This window comes from Pituophis catenifer, unplaced genomic scaffold, assembly GCF_029215685.1.
Source record: "Pituophis catenifer annectens isolate HBS135680 unplaced genomic scaffold, rPitCat1.0.hap2 SCAF_1, whole genome shotgun sequence".
In the NCBI taxonomy this organism is placed as follows: Eukaryota; Metazoa; Chordata; class Lepidosauria; order Squamata; family Colubridae; genus Pituophis; species Pituophis catenifer.
In genome coordinates, this window is record NW_027256881.1 from 348,202,984 (window position 1) to 348,226,268 (window position 23,285).

Genomic DNA, 23,285 nt, shown 5'->3' on the forward strand with positions numbered 1-23,285 from the left:
CATTTGTGATGATCCTGTTTAGCTAGAGACAAGGATTCATTCAGTTCCAGCTATCCATTCATTGTGCACCTCCATGAGTAATGTGGCTTTTAGTTTGAGATTCCTGCCTGTTTTCTCCCTCACTTTGTAATGGAACCCACAGAAGACCAATAGATCTGTTATCTAGAAATGTTGCTGTTTTGTTCGTGAGTACATTATCCCTGCCTTAACCTCTCTGCTTTGTATCTTAAATCTGTTCATTCAAACTTTTTGCTCTCTCCTGCTCTATCAAAGAGACATAGATAGATGAATGTCCTCTTTCCCTGGCAGGTCTGTTTTCTCATAGGTTGATAGTGCTGACAGAAGGAGCATATTTTGAATAATAAAAATTAAAGCTTGGACCACACACCCCACTTCCTCAGGAAAGATTGGAAGGAGGTTCTTGCAATTTTTTTTTTAAATTTGATTTATATGCCGCCCTTCTCCGGAGACTCAGGGCGGCTTACAATGCGTTAAGCAATAGCCTTCATACTTTTGTATATTTATACAAAGTCAGCTTATTGCCCCCACAAACTGGGTCCTCATTTAACCTACCTTAGAAAGGATGGAAGGCTGAGTCAACCTTGAGCCTGGTAAGATTCGAACCTGCAGTAATTGCAGGCAGCTGTGTTAATAACAGGGTGCATTAAACCACTGTACTACCATTTGAAGATAGAGTAGGAGTGGAAATCCTAGTTGGACATTCATAAATTCTGCCCTAAAGCTATCCTGAATGGAACTGCTGAGGACAAAAAATGACAACAATAACAAAAGATGACTTAATGAATCTCTTCTTTGATCCTGGAAGATTAACATTTGAAGTCTTGTCTACCTGTCTGATTAGAAAAGGTCCCTTCTGGACAAGCATCACAATGGTAGCAGCAAACCTGCTTTCCCTCTGGAACTCTTCTCCTCTCTCCTGCATGGCACCTCTTCATGCCACACCTGGCAAAGGGCACCTTCTGAAAGAGAAAAGAGAAATACTTGGGATGAGCTAAGCAATAAACTGCATTCATTCTTTCCCCATTCCTATTTCCCTTCGTTATTCCTACTTTTATGTTCAGATTCTCTTCTAAAGAAATAGATTGCCAATGTCTATCAGAAATCAAGAAAAGTGCTGAGGTAATCAGGCCTGGGCATTCCTGACACACCCATGGATGTGGGAGATTGGAACTGGAATCTCAGCCTGCAGAGGAAGGGTTGTGATGGGGCAATAGAATTTCTAAAAGAAATAACCATGAGGATACAACTTTGTGGAATGACACAAATCAGATCTCAAATGTGTTACATGCAAAGCAGATTTTTCACCAAAGGACTGCCATGATTTCTGACTCAGTTGATTATTTTTCAATTTAGGAAGATCTGCAACTCAGGAAGAGAATGAATCTTTCACTGAATTTACATTTCCTTTCAGCTCACCTTTGTGGCCCAGGTGATTCCATCAGAGTTAATGGTGAAATCTTGACCTGGGGGAGCCTCAGGATTTACTTGCCCAACCTTCATGGGGACAAAAGATAGATTGGGGAAGAGAACCCAGTTGAGAAGATCATAATGAGCAGATCCCAGTCCATCTTCTGAGAAGGAGACTTCATCTCCAGCACTGTTGTTGAACTGCACATTGCTCAAATAGGCAAGAATCTGAAAGAAAGGAGACGTTCAGAAATCAGAGTTTTTGGGCTACAGCTATAAATGAGACATTGTGGCTTCTATCATAACATGACGGCCATCTTGAGAAGATGGGTTATTTGTCTGAGAAGCTAGAGGAGTTTTCTTGGTGGAGATCTGAAGAATCAGGAGTAACACCAAATATTTGAAACTGCAAAAGTTTCCCCTTTATCACAGGGCATGGTTTCCAACTCCCGTTTCATCAAAATACAACACACACACAAATTTAATTCCATATTCCAAACTTAATTATAGGCTACACCCAGCTTCAAATAGTTACTTTGGCCAAAGCCTTGTTAATTGACAAATGAATTTTAGAAATGAATAATTTATATCACAACCATGGAAAATTCCACTGACTTTAAAGGCCAGTGTTTTGACAGACAAACACAAAGTGCACTGAAGACGTCTCCTCAAATGGTGACTAAATGTTTGCAACCAAATTGCCAAGCTCGGAGCTCAGGACAACAGCCTAACTACCAACCTCAGCTACTAATTTTCAAATACATTCCACTGACTTTCTCTACCTCTTAGTCAGAGGCAGCAGAATGCAGGAACCAGGTCTGACCAAGTGGGGCCATGTAGAAGGAAGCATCTGCCTTGATTGCTCAGTTCACTGTCCAGAGAGTTCCCACATTTAGCTTTACAATCAAATCAGGATCCAAATAAATAAATGGTAAACTAAACAAACAGGATGGGGTAGCACGGGATACTAATCCACTGAAACATAGAACAAGTTTAAAACAAATTGAGATATATAAGTGAAATATAATTATAGATATATAAGTTATAACCAAGTAGGTTTTGTGAAGGGTAGATACATGAGTGATATTGTCAGAAGAGTATTAAATATTATAGATGTTGCTGAATATAATGCTGATAAAATAGGTATAATATCATTAGATATTTTCAAAGCTTTTGACTCTGTACAATGGGAAACTATTAAAACGATTGTTGAGGTACTAGGTTTTGGTAATAAGTTTATACATGTTATTTCAAAACTGTATCAAAAAAGTAGTGCAAGAGTGAAGGTGAATGGAAGGCTGACAGAAGAGATAAGATTGGAAGTGGGTACAAGACAAGGATGTCCCCTGTCTCCAACATTATTTTTATTAGTTATGGAAATTTTGACTAAAATGATAGAAAAAGATGAAGAATTGGAAGGGTATAAGGGATATAAGATAAATCTGTATGCGGATGATACTTTGATTATTTTGAAAGATATAGAGAAAGATTTGAAAAAGATACATAAGCATTTGGAAGAATTTGAGGAAATGACAGGTTTGAAAATAAATTGGTCAAAATCTGAATTATTAATGAATAATAAACTACCCAAACTACTCAATTATTATTGGGCCTATGCTATTCGGACTGTGGTAAAAATATTTAAAGGTGAAGATAGTCATTGGAGAGATTTAGAATTAAAGGACATCAAGAGATTTGGCTCAACATGGTTTTTAGATAAAGCAAAATCAAAATGTATAATTAATAGCTATTGGTTAAAGGGACTGAGTAAAATTTGGAACAAATTTGTTAAAATTTTAATTCCAGATATAATTTTCTTAGGGAAGACAATTGAAAATTGGCCGATTAAAACTAATATAAGTTGTGATAGGGTAATGGAAGATGAAAATATACAAACTATAATAGATTGGTTAAAAACTTCAGAAAATGAAAGGAGGAAAAAAGAAATCATTGAAAAATTGGGTTTAAGCTGGTTTGAAAAAATACAGATAGAAAAATGGACTAAGAAGGTAAGGGACAATTGTTCGATAAGTAGAAGTAAAACTGAATTTGAATATTTAGTATTCCAAATTATGAAAGATGAAATTGGGCTAAAGGGACTCGTTAGTAAGATATATAAGATTATAAATTTTGATGGAAAACCACAAAGGGTGATGAAGATGAATTGGGAAAAAGAACTTAATATTAAAATATCAGATTTAGATTGGAACGTGAATTGGAAGAGTGGAATTATGAAGACTTTATCTGTAAGGATTAAAGAGCATAATTATAAGGTTGTTTGGAAATGGTATTTGACTCCATTAAGATTGTCACTGATGGATAAAAAAATTAGTAAACAATGTTGGAGATGTGATATGGAATTAGGGACTTATGAACATATGTGGTACAAATGTGATAAAGTTAAAAAGTTTTGGCAACAATTGGAGGAAATGATATTTGAAATGATGGAGAAAGCAATAATATTGAGACCAGAAACTATATTACTGTTGATAATTAAGGAAATAGAATCAACAAAATATGAGAAGGAATTGATTAGAATTATGATTATAATGGGTAGAATTATAATAGCCAGATATTGGAAATTAGATGTGAATTTTAGAATAGAAGAATGGTATTGTGAAATGTGGAAATTAGCTTTAAATGATAAAATGACATGTGATATTAAAATTAGAAATGGTGACTATAAAGAAGATATTTTCTGGAAAATTTGGAAACCATTTGTGGACTATGCGCTGGGAAAATTGGATGCTTCGGTACCTGTACCCCGAGAACGTGGATTTTGGCGATCATGAGGATATATCCGAAGAACCAAATCTTCCTTTCTTATGTATAGCACAGGGTGAAATATTGTATATGTTGTTTGTAATGTTAGTAATTTAAAATAAAAAAAAACAAAACAAATTGAGTGTATTTTTACAAGTTGGATTCGGGGCACATTCCGAGCAAAACTGATGGATTGATATGGGAGTATGCAGACATTGAATCAGTAACAGAAGAAATTGTTATGGGGAGTTTCCTCTCTAAGTATCTATGCACTGAGTAAAAAGCCACAATAATTACCTGCCATGATTGGACAATTGAGATCCTCTTTCCAAGTCTCATCACGGTTGGTTGGGCTCTGGATCCATAAATTGAATGTAAAGCGTGCGCCAGAGCATAAATGGCATTGTAGATATTGTAACTTTCACCTGTCATCCTTGTTTCAAAAGTGAAATTGGGCAGATTCTGCAGATTCTCCTTTCCTGTACATTGTTTCCATCCCTTTGGAGGGATCTTGCCTGGTTTGTGGATCTTGCAGTGAAAGGCATATTCCCACCATAGAGGGAGAAAGACGTCTCCTTGGGGGCTCAAGGGGTCTAAAGACAGGAGGAAATGGCTGAATCCTGAGACATCCCCTGTGTGGCCTCTAAAATGCAGGACTCCATGGAAAGGCTTTATAAATAGCAATACATTTTTAGATTGTACCTTACTGAGTTTCCAATGGGAAGTTAATATCCAGACTTTCCTAAATGATATTTTGTTTTTTTCATAAATAGCCACAGCCCCTTGTACACCGCTAGTCACAGTGGAATCTCCAAACAGGATAAATACTTCAGTTTTAGACCATGTTAGGAAAAGGCGAAGTAATTTTTTCACGGTAATATGGATACCATCCAATTTCAACATTCCAGTGAAGACCAGGCAGATCTCTTTCTTCTTGAGCATTGGAATCAAAATTGAGATGAAATGCTCTCCACTGTCATTTTCAGGGGCCAGAAGCCCAACCCAGTTCCACTGGAAATACAGGAGCAGCTGGACTAAACCCACATACTGAGGAGATTCCTTGGGATTAATCCGGAAGAAGGAAGGATAAACTCTTGTCTCTCTTTGCAAGAACTGAAAGCCAACACCGAGCTGGAGAAAGATTATTTTTTCAAAGACAAAGCTACAAATTACCCATTTTGATTGGTGGTGGTACTTCAGAGTAGAAACCATCAACCTGATACAGAGAATAAATGGCACTAAAATGATGGCTAACCTTTTATCACATATAAATAGTCAGAAGCTCATGTCACCCCACCACCACCCAAAAAAACTACCTTTGGTTTCATTTTTGGTTTCTGAGTAACCTTCTGATCCCTGTCTATTCCATAGTGTATCCAACGGAGCTGTCTTACCTGTGGGACCTTAAAGATGCTGAAGATGGAGGCCATCTGCCTTGAGAATTTGGCACTGAGACCACCAATGATGGACAGCAGAATGTCCTGCTGGTTGCATTTGTAACCTGGAACCTTTTGACCTTGTGAAGAGAGCATGGATAGGCTGATTAAGGAAATAAATATCTCCCTCTGGAAATGGCCATAGATGTGGAAGCCAAGGGAGATGTTGGGGAGCAGAAGAAAATCCTTATTGACCTGAGAGACAGCAAACATCAATGCAAGGAACTGCTGGTAGTTACTGGTGATGAGCCTATAGTGAGAAAAACATCCGGGAACATTACAGAAAAACTTGTGTGTGCTGGTAGAGTTTGCTTGACTGTTTTTTTTTTTTTTTTTTTTTGGGGGGGAGATTTTGGAGGCAGCAACTCCCCAATTTCATTGGGTGTTTTTTTTTTTTTAAGTATATTTCTTATCTAAACTTGGAGGACTTTGTGAGAAAGGAGACAAGCCTTTCCATCCACATCATGGACTGTTTTCTAGCCCTCGATCATCCCTCCCATTTTCACTTCGCTCCAGTTGTTGCAGTCCTTCTCACCTGCTCCTCTTTCATGCCAATACTTTTGAGTCTATCTGGGAGAAGATTCTTCAGGTGTGATAAACATTGCTGGGTACTGGACAACAATGGGGATCACCTCCTAGATGTCCTGAAGGCCACTATACATGAGCAATGCTGATTCCAAAACTGAGAGGGATTTTTATAGTCCCTGAACACTTGAAAAGGATTGAGCTTTTATTTTAACCTTCCACCCCAAGTTACTATCCAGGTTAATGTTATAATTCAACTACTTGACTACGCCAGCACAGCTTCTAATGTACTCTTCATGTCCGTCTCCCTGAGGAAGAGGTTGAGAGTCACACCCTATTTTAAGAGCTTAGTATTTTATTGAGAGAAGCACAGAATGTGAACTACACTAGGAGAGTGCAAAATAGAAAAATAAGTATTTCTGAAAAAGATCCCAGAATTTAAAGCAAAGAAATGATTTATCTGTGTGTTTTTCCTTCAGCTGAAACTTACGTATTATCTAAAAGAAGATTCAATGTATTAAAATCTAGGCCAGGAGACTTTTCAGTGGTTCCCAAAGGCAAAATCCCTCCCAAAATGAGATCACCAGGCCTGTAGTAGCTTTCCTCTAACTTGATATAATTCTTGAACACACATATGTTTTGCAGCCTGTAGTTTGCAGCTGTAGTTGGAGCCAGGAGCCAGAAGAGCATCAGCATCAGAAGCAGCATGACTCCTGGCCGGTCATTCTTATCACCTTCCCTCCTAGAAGAGAAATCAAGGTTTATGCAGAAACTGATCTGAAGGTTTCTCCTGAAATCTCACTGGAAATTTAGAATAGCAGAAACCACCTGTGCCACCTGGATGGCAGAACAAATTTATATTAGCAATATTTCCTCTTACCTGTGTTTGGGCCCTAATTATAGAGGAGTCAGCTGTTTGCAAGACCAACAAAGGTGAGATATTCTGCCCCCATTTGGAGAAGTCAGACATATTTTTTATAGCTTGGAAGGTTTTATATCTACAAATCCACAGGGGATACACTGAGAATTACTGTACTTCTGATAATTGCAAGGAAAAGCAATTGTTCTACCCGTGTAGCAATAGCTCCTCATACACCAGAACGGAAAAACATGTTTGTGTTTCTTGTAATGCACAGAGCAGAAGGAGTCATGGTGAAGTTGTGCATTTGACCTCCACGAAACTGACCCCCTGCATCCAAGATGGAGGTTTGCCTGTGCCATAGTTGGTCAACTAGTATGAGTGTTAATGGGGTTTGGTGGCACATGAGCATGAGTAATTCCCTTGTAACTGTCAGCAGTCCTACCAACGCTTGGATGGAATAACTACTTTACTTGTAACCACATGGCAGGGAATGAAATTAGAAACCGGAATACCAAAGTATGGATTCATACTGTTTTGTGGTTCTTTCCTTCATCTTAAGGTGGTTGCCATTAAATGTTGGTTGGTGAGAAGAGACTGAGTCCAATCCACTGTAAGGCCTTCTCAGTTTAAGGTCAGGTATCATTTGTAAGCTGATGATATTCACTTCTATAACCCCAGACTGACCAAGCAATACTGACCAGGTTTTATTGCCCTAGTGCACAAAGGCTGTTGGATGGGGAGGAACAGCCACGGTTTAAATCCTAGGCTGCATTAACAGAGGGATAGAATCAAGATCACGTGAAGTGTTAATGCCACTTTATAATCCCTTGGGAAGTCAACATGTAGAATTCTGCATCCAGTTTTGGTCACTACAATATAAAAAAAAATGCTAGACTCTAGAAACAGTGCAGAGAAGAACAACAAAGATGATTAGGCAGCTGGAAGCTGAAACCTACGGTCAGATCCCATAGATCCCAATCGAGACACTGCCTTTCCTGTGGAGAGGGGACCTGGGTGCATTCTTTAGTTTATAGCCTTTTTCCTGATGCCTATCTATCCTGTACTTTGATTTACCTTCTTGGGAATATAAAGGGGGAGGGCCATCTGTTTTATCTCAGCTATGGAGCCTCCAGTAAGTGATACATGAGAACAACTTCTTATCACCTTCTCAGCCTGCAATTCTCAAAACAACTTCACACCTGTGAATTGGCCTATTCAACACCGGACTGAGGGGAGGGGTTTCTAACTGCTATAACTTAACCGAATTGCGTGGGACTCCTCAGATCCTGCTTTCTTTGCCTTGCTATCACTTTCCTTTTGATAAAAGCTTCCTTTTGAAATGCTAATTGTTTCAAGAGTTCTACTTTCTTGAATGGAGAGGAGAGGCAGTCCTTACACCTACGATGAATGATATCAGGAACTTTGTATATCTAGTCTAAGAGAGGTGACATGAAAGCAGTCTTCCAATATTTGAGGGGCTGACACAGAAAAAAAAGGGGGCTAACTATTCTCCAAAGCACTTGATGGCAGGACAAGAAGTAATGGATGGAAATTTATCAAGGAGTGATCCAACCAGAACTAAGGAGAAATTTCTTGACAGTGAGGACAATTAATCAGTGGAAAGAGTTGCCTTCAGAAGTTGTAGGTGCTCCAACACAGGAATCTTTTCAGAAGGGACTGGACAACCATTCACTCTAAAATGGTATGGGATCTCCTGCTTCAGCAGGAGACCTCCAAGATCCCTTCCAACTCTGGTATTCTGTTATAACATGAGGAAAAGGAAAGTATTTTCAGAATGGCAAGATTGTATTAAAATCAAGCAGGCGTGGATGATTGGTCCTCCCAGAAGTGGAATTTTTCATCTTTGGTTCTGAATGACAGTTCACTGTCCGTAAGACTCTTGTGCAATCTACAGTTTTTCTGGACTATTAATTTTTGCTGAAGGAGTAGTATGGTGGCTATCTCAAAAAAAGTCTTTCTAAATATTGTATCAGGTGCAAAACATTTAGACCACCTGTGAAGTTCTAATTAGGCTGATTTAGTACTAGTCATCCCTATCCATAGGAAGCTAATAAAGTAATGGTTAGTAACATCTTGGTGTTAGATAAGGGTCATGTCAGGGTTCCAGAAAACGCCCCCAACAAAAGACTCTGAGACTAACATTTCCTCAAAGGTCCATTTTATTAGAAATGTCATGTTGGAACATCTGGGAAAACCTGCATCTGAAAATTCTGGGTTTTCCCCACCCAAAATAAACTCAAAGATCCATCCCCTGCACCCACAAGTACATCACATGGTCCAATCATTTGTTCAACGCAATTGGAGACAGTCGCCAGTCACTCCCATCAAGGTGCAGGGCAGTTGTCCTTGACTCCCAGAGAAAGGAATGTTGTTATGGCTAATCTTCCACCGCTCCTTGCAAATCCCCCTCCCAATTTCCCAGGCACAAAAAATGTGGCAGCCCTGAAGCTCCAAAAGAAAAGATGGCTTCCAGGACTGACAGGTCAATGGAATTCATTTGTGGTTACATAGAGAGTTTAGGCTGATTCCTCTTTTGACTCCATGCCCAGGTTTTGTCAATCCTCCTACAGCTTCAGTTTGTTAAATAGAATGAAATTGAGCTCTGGAGAATCTGAATATCTATGAGAGTAACAGAGAGGACAGAGGCAAGAGTGGTGGAAGAGTGGAGGCAGAAAGTCTTCTATTATTGGGAACAACCTCACAGTTGAGATGCAGCCAACCTGCATTCATCAAGTAAAGTGCAACACTTGGTAAGGAATTCTTTAACGTATAAGTTCCTCCTTCTTGTCAACATTTTTTTAAAAAAAAATGTCACATTCTAAAGATGCTTCAAAGACAAATATAAATGAGGCCGATCCTTGCATTAGTTAGAAATTCTTGTTCCTTACTATGTTTTCTCTACAATTCAAATCTGGCCTCAGTAGAATAATGTAGCATTTGGGGAAAAAGATACAAGCCAAGAGACCAGACCCAGAGGCCAAAATGGAGAAGATCTCCACAGCCACCATGGACTTCCCCTTGGTGCTCAGATAAGTGGGGAGGAAAGTGATCCAAACACTGCAAAAGACCAGCATGCTAAAAGTAATGAACTTGGCTTCATTAAAACTATCAGGCAATTTCCTAGCTAGAAATGCCACTGTGAAACTTATGAAGGCCAAAAAACCCAGGTAAGCAAGGACAATGTAAAACATTAAAGCTGAGCCTTCCTTGCATTCCAAGATGATTTCTCCAAACAAGGAGTGAAAGTCACAGCTGGGAAATGGAGGAGAGGTTCCCAGCCAGGTGGCGCAAAGAAGTGCTTGGATCAGGGGACACGCTAAGACAATAGAGTTGGTCAGTGGTTTTCCTAAGAGTTTCCTTGTCCTGTTCCCTGGCTTGGTGGCCATGAAAGCCAAAACTACCATGACAGTTTTTGCCAATACAGAGGAAACTGCAAGGGCAAAGAGAATGGCAAAGGCAGATTGTCGGAAGAGACAGGTGATCTTCCCAGGTTGACCAATGAAGAGGAAGGAGCAGAGGAAGCAGAGCAGGAGGGAGACCAGGAGGATGTAAGTGAGATCTCGGTTGTTGGCCTTGACAATCGGTGTGTCATGATGTTTATAGAAAACCACCAGGACTACAGAAGTGATCAGAGAGAGGAAAAGAGCAAGAAAAACTAAAGTGTATCCCAGGGTGTCTTGAAAGGCAAGGAAGTGGATCTTCTTGGCAATGCATTGGTCCTTGTCCTTGTTGGGAAATTGGTCTTCTGGGCAGGGTTCACAGTGAGCTGCATCTGAAATCAAAAGTCTTTGTCTAAGCATTTCTTGAGCAATTATCATGCACATTTTCCCTCCTGCATAAATCATAGGAGTGTTGTCTTTCTGCTCCTGACCTACCTACAAAGGGAGTAATAAAATAACCTCCCTGTGCTATTTATGGGGCATCAAAAAGAGCAAATCATCCTTCATTTATGATGATCCTGGGGACAGGTTATCCAGAGACAAGGTTTTGTTCAGTTCCAGATATCCATTCACTGTGCACTTCTATGAGTAATGGGGCTTCCAGTCTGAGATTACTGCCTGTTTTTTTTCTCCCATTTTATAATGGAACCGACAGGAGACTGATAGATCTGATATCCAGGAATGTTCCTGTTTTGCTTGTGTGTATATTATCCCTGCCTTAACCTTTCTGCTTTGTATCTCAATTTGTTCATTCAGATGTTTTTTGCTCCCTCCTATTCTATCAAAGAGACATAGATAGATGAATGTCTGCTTTCCCTGACAGGTCTATTTCCTCAGAGGCTGATACAGCTGAAAGAATGAGCATATTCTGAATGATACAAATTGAAGCTTTGACCGCACAGCCCACTTCCTTAGGATAGATCGGAAGGCAGTTTTTGCAATTGGAGGTTGGAGTAGGAGTGGAAATCCTAGTTGGACATTCATAAATTCTGCCCTAAAGCTATCCTGCATGGAACTGCTGAATATCAGGAAAAGTGGCCTCTGTGGCCAGGGCAGTTTAGATATGTGAACTGAAAGGTTTTGCTGAGAGATATGATTTCATCTCAATCTCATATAAAATGACAACGAGAACAAAAGAAATGACTTAATGAATGTCTTCTTTGCTACTGGAAGATTAACATTTGAAGTCTTGTCTACCTGTCTGATTAGAAAAGGTTCCTTCTGGACAAGCATCACACTGGTAGCAGCAAACCTGCTTGCCCCCTGGAACTCTTCTCCTCTCTCCTGCATGGCACCTCTTCATGCCACACCTGGCAAAGGGCACCTTCTGAAAGAGAAAAGAGAAATACTTGGGATGAGCTAAGCAATAAACTGCATTCATTCTTTCCCCATTCCTATTTCCCTTTCTTATTCTTACTTCTACGTTCAGATTCTCTTCTAATGAAATAATTTGCCACTGTCTATCAAAAATCAAGAACAGCCCTGAGGTAATCAGGCCAGTGGCATTCCTGACACACCCATGGATGTGGGAGATTGGATCTGGAATCTCAGCCTGCAGAGGAAGGTTTATGATGGGATGAGAGCATTTTTAATGAGGATACAACTGAATGGAAATGGTCCATAGAAATCACTGTTGGTTGCCGTAATTGCATCCTGCGTTTCAAGCAGATGTTGTTCCCAAGTCTAACCCTTTGTGGAATCAGACACTAATCAGACCTTAAACGTGTTACACGCAAAGCAGATTTTTCACCAAATGATTGCCATGATTTCTGACTCAGTTGATTATTTTTCAAGATAGGATGATGTTCTGCATCTCAGGAAGAGAAGAGAAGAGATTGCAGAAAATACGACTTCAGTAACAGAGTTGTCAACTCCTGGAATGCACTACCTGACTCTGTGGTTTCTTCCCCAAATCCCCAAAACTTTAACCTTAGATTGTCTACTGTAGACCTCACCCCATTCCTAAAAGGGCTATAAGGAGCATGCATAAGTGCACCAGCATGCCTACCATCCTAATGTTTTCTTTTATTTGTATCCTTTTCATGTATTTATAATTATGTTTACACTTGTATCTGTCATAAAATGCATGCTTGATGAAATAAATAAATAAATAAAATAGGATGAATCTTTCTCTGAACTTACAATATTTCCTTGCAGCTCACCTTTGTGGCCCAGATGATTCCATCAGAGTTAATGGTGAAATCCTGGCCTGGGGGAGCCTCAGGATTTACTTGCCCAACTTTCATGGGGACAAAAGATTGATTGGGGAAGAGAACCCAGTTGAGAAGATCATAACGAGCAGATCCCAGTCCATCTTCTGAGAAGGAGACTTCCTCTCCAGCACTGTTGTTGAACTGCACATTCCTCAAATAGGCAAGGATCTGAAAGAAAGGAGAGCTTCAGAAATCGGAGTATTTGGGCTAGAGCTACAAATGGGACATCATGGCTTCTTTCATCACATAATGGCCATCTTGAGACAATGGGTTTATATTTGAGAAGCTATTTCCATCTCTTGGCGATCTGTAGAATCAGGTGTATTTAACTCTGAAACTAAATGTTTTCTCTTTATCACTGGGCATGATTTCCAACTCCAATTTCACCAAAACACAAGAATTTAGTTCCACAATCTAAATTTAATTTTAGGATTTTCCTCTTGTGATACTTGGCTACATGCACTTTGAAATAGTTCCAAGGTCTTGTTGACTGATAAATGAATGTTTGGAGTGAATAAATTATTTCTATCGGAACCATGGAAAATTACACTGATTTTCTCTGGCTCATTGTCAAAGGCAGCAGAATGCAGGAACCAGGTTTGATCTAATGGGCCATGTGGAAGGAAGCATCTGACCTTGTTGGATCCTTATCCTACAGTTGAGTAGATAATATATAGAAAACTATGTTCTGTAACTTTAACTGCTACAAAGATGACTAATTGGCTGTGCTAAGCAGACATATAAAGGAAGGCAGGAAGTTTATTCATTCCTGCTCCTGCTCCTGCTATTAGAAGGTTGAACTGCATTTGAAGAGAACTGGAATTGTAAGCAAACTATGTTTTTGTGTTGAACCGTGATTGTTTGAAGAAGTTGTTTTGAGAAGCCAAGTTTGTTTTTACTACAAGTAAAGACTGTTTATTTTTCTTTAAACGTTCAGAGTCTTTGATTATCTGTGTATTTTGCTAAGCATCGTATCTATTCGCTGTCTGGTCCATTGCACTAATTTGCAGAGGGCAGTTTTACCTTCAACACTGGTTATGGGCCCAGTGCCAGAGTGTGTGTACCAGTTACAGCAATAAGAGAGTTGCGACACACATTATTGCTCCAGATGTTCTGATACTTATTAAATATCCTGGTGAGGATGGCACAAGGTCACGCTCCCAACTTATCGCTGGTTACCTGGCTGGATGGCACCAACTACAAATCCTGGTCCACCAAGTGCAGTCTCCTGTTGCACAAAGAAGGGCTATGGGATGTAGTGCAGAATCCACCAGATGTGACCTCCTGGAATGCTGACGATGCCGAGGATGCCAGGAAGATAGCCGAGTTCCAGAGGAGGAATGAGAGTGCATTATGTATTATTGGTTTGTCTCTAGACGATACCCAGCTTGTTCATATTGAGGGTGAACAGTCTGCTGCAAAATGCTGGGGAAATTTGAAACGTCTTTATGTTTGTGACACTGTAGGGGCGCAAATTAACATTACACGAAAGTTGTTTCGCACACGACTCCTTAAGGGTGGTGACATGTTAACACACCTGAATTGCATAAAAAGCATTTTTCAAGAGCTACAACAGAAGGAGGTAGTTTCCGAGCAACAACAGGTTTATATACTGTTATCATTGCTAGATGAAAGCTACGATGACGTAGTAACATCATTTGAAGTTCTCACACAGCAGGAACTAACTTTGGCCAATGTAACCTCACGACTACTAGAAGAGGCCAGAAGGAGAGAAGAAAGAAAACAATTAAGGGAAGAACCTGAGTTGATTAATGTAAATGTAAAGGCAAATAACCATGTATATGCTGTAAAACATTGTTTTAATTGTGGCAAGAAGGATCATATAGCCAGGTTTTGCAGAAGGCTGAAAACTAGGGGAGGATTTAAATTATCCCAAACTGATAAAATTAATAATCTATTAAAACAGTTCAGAATGGAATTGTATAAACCATCAAAGACACCTATGGTTCAAGATTATTGCAACACTGATGTGCAAAGTCCATTGTCTGATAAAGGGATATACCAATCATTGATTGGCAGTTTATCATACATTAGCAATTGGTCTAGACCCGATATTTCTTATAGCGTGAACCAATTAGCTAGATTCAACACGGAACTTACAGAAAGACACTGGCAAGGAGCAAAACGTATTCTTAGATATCTGAAATATACCATGCATCATGCATTGTATCTACAACCATCAGAAGAATTGCATGTAACCGCTTATGCAGATGCTAGTTTTGCAACAGATGTGAATACAAGAAAATCAACCTCAGGAATCGCTGTATTTCTGGGGAAAGCTTTGATATGGTGGCGTTCAATAAGACAGCAGCATTTAAGTATGTCTAAAATGGAAGCAGAGTTTTCTTATTTATCTTTGTTATGTACGGATTTGATCAGTATTAAGCAGCTGATGCTAGATTTAGGAATAGATATACAAGATCCTATAATAGTACATGAAGATAATCAGGCAGCGATAAAAATGGCAACAAATATAGTTGTAAAGACTAGAACAAAACAAACAGATCTTCAATATCTCAATGTAAGAGGATGTATAATGAACAAGATGATAGAACTTGTATATTGTGCATCAGAGGACAATGTGGCTGATCATTTCACAAAAGCACAGGGAAGTAGGAAACATATAGATACATGTGAACAGTATGGTTTAAGATTGTAAATATATTAGTCTACCCAAAGGGGAGAATGTTGGATCCTTATCCTACAGTTGGGTAGATAATATATAGAAAACTATGTTCTGTAACTTTAACTGCTCCAAATATGACTAATTGGCTGTGCTAAGCAGACATATAAAGGAAGGCAGGAAGTTCGTTCATTCCTGTTCCTGCTCCTGCTCCTGCTATTAGAAGGTTGAACTGCTTGAAGGAACTGTGTCTGTGTTTGAAGAGAACTGGAATTGTAAGCAAACTATGTTTTTGTGTTGAACCGTGATTGTTTGAAGAAGTTGTTTTGAGAAGCCAAGGTTGTTTCTTACTACAAGTAAAGACTGTTTATTTTTCTTTAAACGTTCAGAGTCTGTGACTATCTGTGTGTTTTGCTAAGCATCGTATCTATTCGCTGTCTAGTCCGTTGCACTACTTTGCAGAGGGCAGTTTTACCCTCAACAGACCTGGTTGGACACTTCACTATCCAGAGAGGTCCAACATTTTAGCCTTTGATGCAGAAAATTCTGGTGAATTTCAGACCAGGAGTCCATTAGGACCACTTTGAATCTTGCTCTGTGCTGTGGTTGTCATAGAAACAGAATCACAGTATTGGAAGGGACATTGGAGGTCGTCTAGTCCAACCCCCTGCTCAAGCAACAGACCCTCTACAGTTTTATACAAGTGGCTATCCTCTCTCTTCTTCAATGGGGCACCCATGACCTCTAAAGGTAAACCCTTCCTTAAGAAATTTCTCCTAAGTTCTAGGTTGCTTCTCTCCTTGGTTAGTTTCCATCCATTCTTAGTGAGAAGCTGTTTTCACACAGCAAACTGAGTAGCACAAGAAATGGTAAACTAAAAAGAAGGGTAGGGTCTCAAATAAGTTGATATGCAGACATTGAATCAGGAACTGAAGAAATTCATATGGGGAGCTTCCAATTAAAGTGTCTGCGGACTGAATCAAAAGCCCCAGAAATTACCTGCCATGACTGGACATCTGAGATCCTCTTTCCAAGCCTCATTATGGTCAGTCGAACTCTGGATCCATGCATTGCATGTAAAGCGTGTGCCAGAGCATAAACAGCATTGTAGATATTGTAACTTTCTCCGTTCATTCTTTTTTCAAAAGTGTAATTGGGCAGATTCTGCAGATTCTCCTTTCCTGTACATTGTTTTTCTCCCTTTGGAGGGATCTCTCCTGATTTATGGAACTTGCAGTCATAGACAAATTCCCACCATGGAGGGAGAAAGACATCTCCTTGGGGGTTCAAGGGGTCTAAAGACAGGAGGAAGTGGCTGAATTCAGAGACATCCCTGGAGTGGTCCCTAAAATGCAAGGCCCCATGCAAAGCTTTTATAAATTGCAATGTTTGTTCAGCTTTCTTCATGCCAAGATTCCAATGCGAAGTTAAGATATAAACTTTCCTAAATGATACTTTCCTGTATTTTTCAAAATAACGTACTGCCCCTATTACAGTACCAATAACAGCTAAGTCTGCAAAGAAAATAAACACTTCTGCTTTAGACCAGGAATGGAAATTGACAACCATCTTGTTCAGAGCTATTTGAATATTATCCAATTTCAGCATTAGAGCGAAGGCCAGGCAGATCTCCTTCTCCTGGAGCATTGGCATCAACATTGAGAAGAAACGTTCTCCTCTGTCATCTTCAGGGGCAAAAAGACCAACCCAGTTCCACTGGAAATGCAGGAGCAGCTGGACTAAACCCACATACTGAGGAGATTCCCTGGGATTAATCCAGAAGAAGGAAGGATAAACTCTTCTCTCTCCCTGGGAGAACTCAAAGCCAACACCGAGCTGGAGAAAATGAGATTCTTTTTTCAAAGACAAAGTAAAAGTTTCATGCTGACTTTAGTAGTGACCACTGTGTGATTGATGGACTTCCAGTCAGGCTCACTCACTTTGATTGGCAAACTTAATCTCCTTAGCCATTTTTATTGGCTGTGGCATGTCAGAAGACAAGAGAAAAATCAACAACCTGATACAGAGAATAAATGGCACTAAAATGATGGCTACCCTTTAATAAAGGATAATCTAAGAATCACAAGCTCATTATATGCCCCCCAACAAAAAAAACTATCTTTAGTTTAATCTTTGGCTTCTGTGTGTGCTTTTGATCTTTATCTATTCCATACTGTATCCAAGGGAGCTCTCTTACCTGTGGGAGCTTAAAGATGCTGAAGATGGAGGCCATCAGCCTTGAGAACGTTGCACTGAGATCACCAATGACGGACAGCAGAGTGTCCGGATAGTCACATTTGTACCCTGGAACCACTTGGCCTCGTGAGGAGAGCATGGAGAGGCTGTTTAAGGAAATCTCAATCTCCCTCTGGAAATGGCGGTAGATGTGGAAGCCAAGAGTGATGTTGGGGAGCAGAAGAAAATCCTTATTGACCTCGGAGACAGCAAACATCAATGCAAGGAACTGCTGGTAGTTACTGGGTATGAGACTGTAGTGAGAAAAATATTGGAGAACATTACAGGAAAGCTTGTGCATGGCTGTACAATTTACTTCACTGTTTGGGGGGACATTTATTTATTTATTTTATTTATATTTGAATTTATATACCGCCCTTCTCCCCCTAGGGACTCAGGGTTTTTTTTTAAATGATTTCCCTTGGCTAAACTTGGGTGACTTTGTGAGAAAGGAGCCAAGCCTTTCTACAGATATCATGGACTGTTTTATACTCTCTATCATCTCTGCCATATTCACTTTCTTGCAGTGGCTGTAATCCTTTCCAACTGCTCCACTTTCAATGTAATTATTTAAAGTCTCTCTTGGAGCAGCTTCTTCAGGTGTGATAAAGGTTGCTGAACACAGGACTGCAGTGGGAGTCACCTCAGAGATTTACTGAAGGCCATTATTCATCATCAATAATGATTCCAATGTTGAGAGGGATTTTTGTAATTCCTGAACAGTTTAAGCGTGTTGAGCTTTTATTCGAATTTTCTGCCAGAAATTACAGTTCAGATTAATATAATTTGACTTCTTCACTAGGCCAGCACAGCTTCCCTCTTCATTTTTTGCTGTTTATCATCTTCCTGATGAATAGATTGAGAATTCCAGCCTATTTGAAGAGCTTCCTAATTTATCGAGAAAAGCACAAAATATGCACTACACCAGAACAGTTCAAAACACTAGAAGTATTTTTTGAAAAAAGTCCCTGAATGTAAAGCAAAGAAACAATTTATCTCCATGTTTCCCCTTCAGCTGAAACTTACCCCTTTTTAAAAACAAGCTTCACTGTATTAAACTCCAGGACAGGAGACTTGTTAATGATTCCCAAGGGCAAATTCCCACCAATAATGAGATCACCAGGCCTGTAGTAGCTTCCATCTAATTCGATATAATATCTTAACACACACATGGTTTGCAGCCTCTTTGCTGTAGTTGGAGCCAGGAGCCAGAAGAGCATCAGCATCAGAAGTAGCATGACTCCTGCCTGGTCATTCTTATCACCTTCCCTCCTAGAAAAGAAATCAAGGTTTATGCAGAAACTGATTTGAAGGTTTCTCATGAAATCTCACTGGATCTTTAGCAGATCAGGCACCACCTGTGCCACCTGGATGGCACCAGGACAAATTTATAGCAACTATGCTTCCTCTTACCTGTCTTTGGGCTGTGACCATAGAGAGAACAAAGGCATGTGAGTCTCTTCAAACCCAGGAGTGAGCTCTTTGCAACACAGCCTAAGGTGACACGTTGTACCCTCCATCTGGTGAACTCAGAGATAATTTTTAAAGCAGATTTTATCCTGGAAGTTCTTTGTGTCTGGAAATCCACAGGGGATAAATGAAGAATGACTGTTCTTGTGATAATTGCAGGGAAAAGCCATTGACCTGTCCCCTTAGCAACAGCTTCTCTTCATGCAGCAGAATGGAAAACATCTTTGTGTCTCTTGAAATTCCCAGAGCAGATGGAGTCATGGGGAAATTGTGTTGTTAACCTACATGAAAGTGATCCCTGCACACAAGATGGATTTTGGCTTATGCCCTACTTTGGTCAGATAATAGGAGGGCTACTTGGGAATAGTGGCACAAGGCATAAATGGAATTTGAGGAATTCCATTTATATTAACTTCAATTTTTTTTGCAAGACTTGAAAATTTCTCTTGCTGTATCCTAAGGGTAGAATTGTCATTCGGGTGTTTCTTTTGGTCTTTGGGGGTGCTGCTCCCCAAATTGCCAGGTCTGAAATTCTTTTCTAGAAGATTCATTCACAGGACCAGTTGGGATCATTACTACTGTACCAGCCTTCTTGCTGCACAGCAACTTCCATGTCTGACCTTCTATAGGGCATTTCTCAGTTGACTGTGGGGTTCCCCAGACTTATGGTCTTTAGAGATGTCCATTTGCCATCCCAGGGGCAGGCCTTAGAGGCATCTCACCATGGCCACCATCATTCTTAGCTCAACTCAAAACTGACCACTTCCAACCTGATCTGAGGAGGAGCTGTCCTTGTCATCTTTGTCCTGGCCAGATCATGGCCTGATGACTTTGAAATTCTTTTATGCTGCCCTTCTCTGCAGGGAGGCTGGATCTCTTTGACCAGTCCACTCTTAGTGACTAATGGGGTTCCAAAGGGAACTGAGGATTATACCCCAGGCTCTGCTGTCTTGTCCTTCTGAGGTCTTGGCCACTACCTGGAATAGGAAAGCTACTGAGGCCTTGGATAGGATAGACAAATAAATAGAAGGGAGAGGCTTTAGGGACTTCAGCTCTGCCTCTGATCCCAAACTGGTTTAGCCTGCTGGCAAGCAGCTCCTTATATGCTTACAGTTAGTGACAGTTAGTGACAGTTAGGGACAGTTAGGGAAGGCATAGAAAAAGCCCCGGAGATTCAAAACCAGGAGCTGCTCTCTGATTGGCCTATTCAATTATCTAAGCCAAAGGCCATTAATAGGCACAGCAACTCTGAGGGAATTTTTTTTTCTCACACTCACAGAAGAATTCTGGTTGATAAAATTACTTGGATCTCTTCCCAGTTGGAGGCCAAGCATGGTGTGGATCCTATGGAGAAGGCTGGGGAAAGGATTTACGCAGGAATTTAGGAACAGTTTGATCTGGCTGATCCCAAGGATGTCGACAGAGTCCATGGGATGTAGTTGTGACCACCTCTGAACTAGATCCATGCCCCCCTGTTAATGACATGGTTGTTAAATGAATCTGGCTTCCCCATTGACCTGGCTTGTTGGAAGGTCAGAAAAGAGGACCCTGGGACACTGCAGCCGTCGTAAATATGAGCCAGTTGCCAAGGGCCCAAATTTTGACCACATGCCCATGGGAATGCTGCAATGGTCATAAGTGTGAAAAACAGTCATAAGTCACTTTTTTCAGGGCCTTTATAATTTTGAACGAGGATGGCCTGTATAATGTCACATAAGGGTTTTAAACTCCTTCTGCGTTTAATTTTTATATTGATTGTATAGTTTTTGGTTTTTGGTTTATTTAGATCAATAGGCCAATTTTATTTTATTTTATTTTTTTTTTAAATAGTTTTTATTGAATATAAATATTAAAAAAGACATACGTAACATATACACAACGAACATTTATACAACATATACACAAAAAGAATATAATTTCTTCTTAAGCATTTTTTCAGAGTGACGTTCTACAATTCTACTTATAATATATTCCTTCACCTTTCTGTAATCTAATAATATTTTTATTACATATATATGTATCAATCGGTAATATATCCCCTATATTTTTTGTATATTTCTAATTTTTAACCAATTATACCAACTATTCCATATTTTATAATAGTCTGATTCTTCTTTTTCTTGTAGTTCTTTGGTTAACCTATCCATTTCAGCGCATTCTAAAATTTTCCCTATTACTTCTGTTTCACTTGGTATTTTTTCTTGTTTCCAATTTCTTGCGTAGATTATTCTTGCAGCAGTTAATATGTGAATTGTAAGATATTTAATATCCTTAGGGTATGATTTGTTAAATATTCCTAATAAAAATGTTTCTGGTTCTTTTTCAATCTGTGTTTTTGTTATTTGTTCCAACAATTTTTTGATGTTAGACCAAAATTTTTTTGCTGCCGGGCATGTCCACCATAAATGATAGAAAGTCCCTTGTGCCTTTTTGCACTTCCAACAAATTGGGCTATTTTTAGGTTGTATTTTTGCCAATCTGGTTGGAGACATATGCCACCGATAAAACATTTTCAGTTGGTTTTCCTTGTACGCCGTTGCTTTCGTTAACTTTAGGTTTTCCTGCCAAAACTTTTCCCATTTTTCCAAAGGTATTGTGTGTTTGATATTTTGAGCCCACTTAATCATCGTTTCTTTGACTGTCTCTTCTTCCAATTTATAGCGTAGGAGAAATTTATAAATTCTACTAATTAATTTATTTTCTGAATCTAATATAATTTTATCTATTTCTTGTTTTTGATTGTAAATTTCATATGTTTTTATATGCTCTCTATATTTAGATTGTATTTGAGTGTAAGTCCACCAGTCTATTCCTCTGTATAAATCTGTCTCCAATTGTTGTTTTGTCTTTAGTTTGCCTTGATAGTCAATTATATCTTTATATCTAATTATTTTTGTCTTATCTGTTAAATTTGGGTGTCTAATTGATTCCGCCGGTGCTAGCCAATTTGGTATCTTCATATAATGTTGTTTTTTAATTTTAAGCCAAATTTGTAATAGTGAGTTCCTTATTGTATGTGTTTTAAAATATGAATGTGTTTTGTATTTCTCATCCCACATAAAGGAGTGCCAGCCAGTTTGAAGTTCGTGTCCCTCAATTGTTAAAGTTCTAGAGTCCTTTAATTCTATCCAATCTTTGACCCACGATAGTACTGCTGCTTGGTAGTATATCTCCCAGTCAGGGAGTGCAGCTCCTCCTCTATCTTTTGTATCCTGAAGCAGTTTAAATTTTATTCGTGGCCTTTTCCCTTGCCAAATAAATTTAGATGTTATTTTATTCAGCTTTTCAAAAAACGGTTTATCTATTTTAATTGGGGTGACCTGAAACAAATATAGAAATTTAGGTAATATAATCATTTTGATAGCCGAAATTCTTCCTAGGAATGAAATGTGTAAATTTTCCCATTTTTCTAAATCTTTCTTTGTTTGTTCTAGTAATTTATCATAATTATTTTCTTTAATTGCTGATGTTCTTGTGGATAAGCAGATTCCTAGATATTTTATTTTTTTTGTTGTTTGAATTTGTATATTATCTATCAAATCTTTTGTTTGGATTTCCGTAAGGTTTTTAACAATTAGCTTCGATTTATTTTTATTAATTTTTAGTCCAGCCACTTCTCCAAATTCTTCTATTTTTTGGAACAAATTAGGTATAGATTCCATAGGATTTTCTGTCAAAAACACTAAGTCATCAGCAAAGGCTTGAACTTTGTATTCTTCTCTATTAATCCTTAAACCTTCAATTCCTTGGTCTTCTCTAATTTTTTTCAACAGGATTTCCAATGATAGAATATATAGTAAGGGGGAAAGTGGACAGCCAATTTTAAATGGCACATTTTCTCCTTTTATTGTAAGATGGGGGCGAATCATTGTCCCCCACGGAAAGGGCCCGCAACTTGGGCATCCTCCTGGACGCACGGCTGTCTTTAGAAGGGCATATGACGGCCGTGGCCAGGGAGGCTTTTTATCAGGTTCGCCTGATACGCCAGTTGCGCCCCTTTCTGGATCGGGACTCCCTACGCACAGTCACTCAAGCACTCGTCACCTCTCGTCTGGACTATTGTAACGCTCTCTACATGGGGCTCCCCTTGGGGTACACCCGGAGGCTCCAACTGGTGCAGAATGCGGCCGCGTGGGGGATTATGGGAGCGATGGGGCGCTCCCATGTGACTCCTCTCCTGCGCGAGCTGCATTGGCTTCCGGTGGACTTCCGGGTGCGCTTCAAGGTGTTGGTGATCACCTTTAAAGC

At 39.5% G+C, this 23,285-nt stretch overlaps 1 protein-coding gene across 1 annotated transcript in view; it reads right to left on the reverse strand.

The window, feature by feature from the left end:
- The window catches only part of LOC139312547 (vomeronasal type-2 receptor 26-like), a gene marked incomplete at its 3' end in the record, with an annotated part of 40,860 nt that extends 20,393 nt beyond the window's left edge, over positions 1-20,467 (reverse strand). Inside the window, exons 1-5 of the mRNA XM_070937426.1 lie at positions 20,341-20,467; positions 17,530-17,651; positions 11,786-11,802; positions 5,586-5,877; positions 964-980 (exon numbers count right to left, since the gene is read on the reverse strand). Of these exons, the coding sequence (XP_070793527.1) occupies positions 964-980; positions 5,586-5,877; positions 11,786-11,802; positions 17,530-17,651; positions 20,341-20,467 (575 nt within the window). The remainder of the gene's footprint in view (positions 1-963; positions 981-5,585; positions 5,878-11,785; positions 11,803-17,529; positions 17,652-20,340) is intronic.
- Between the last annotated feature and the right edge of the window lie 2,818 nt (positions 20,468-23,285).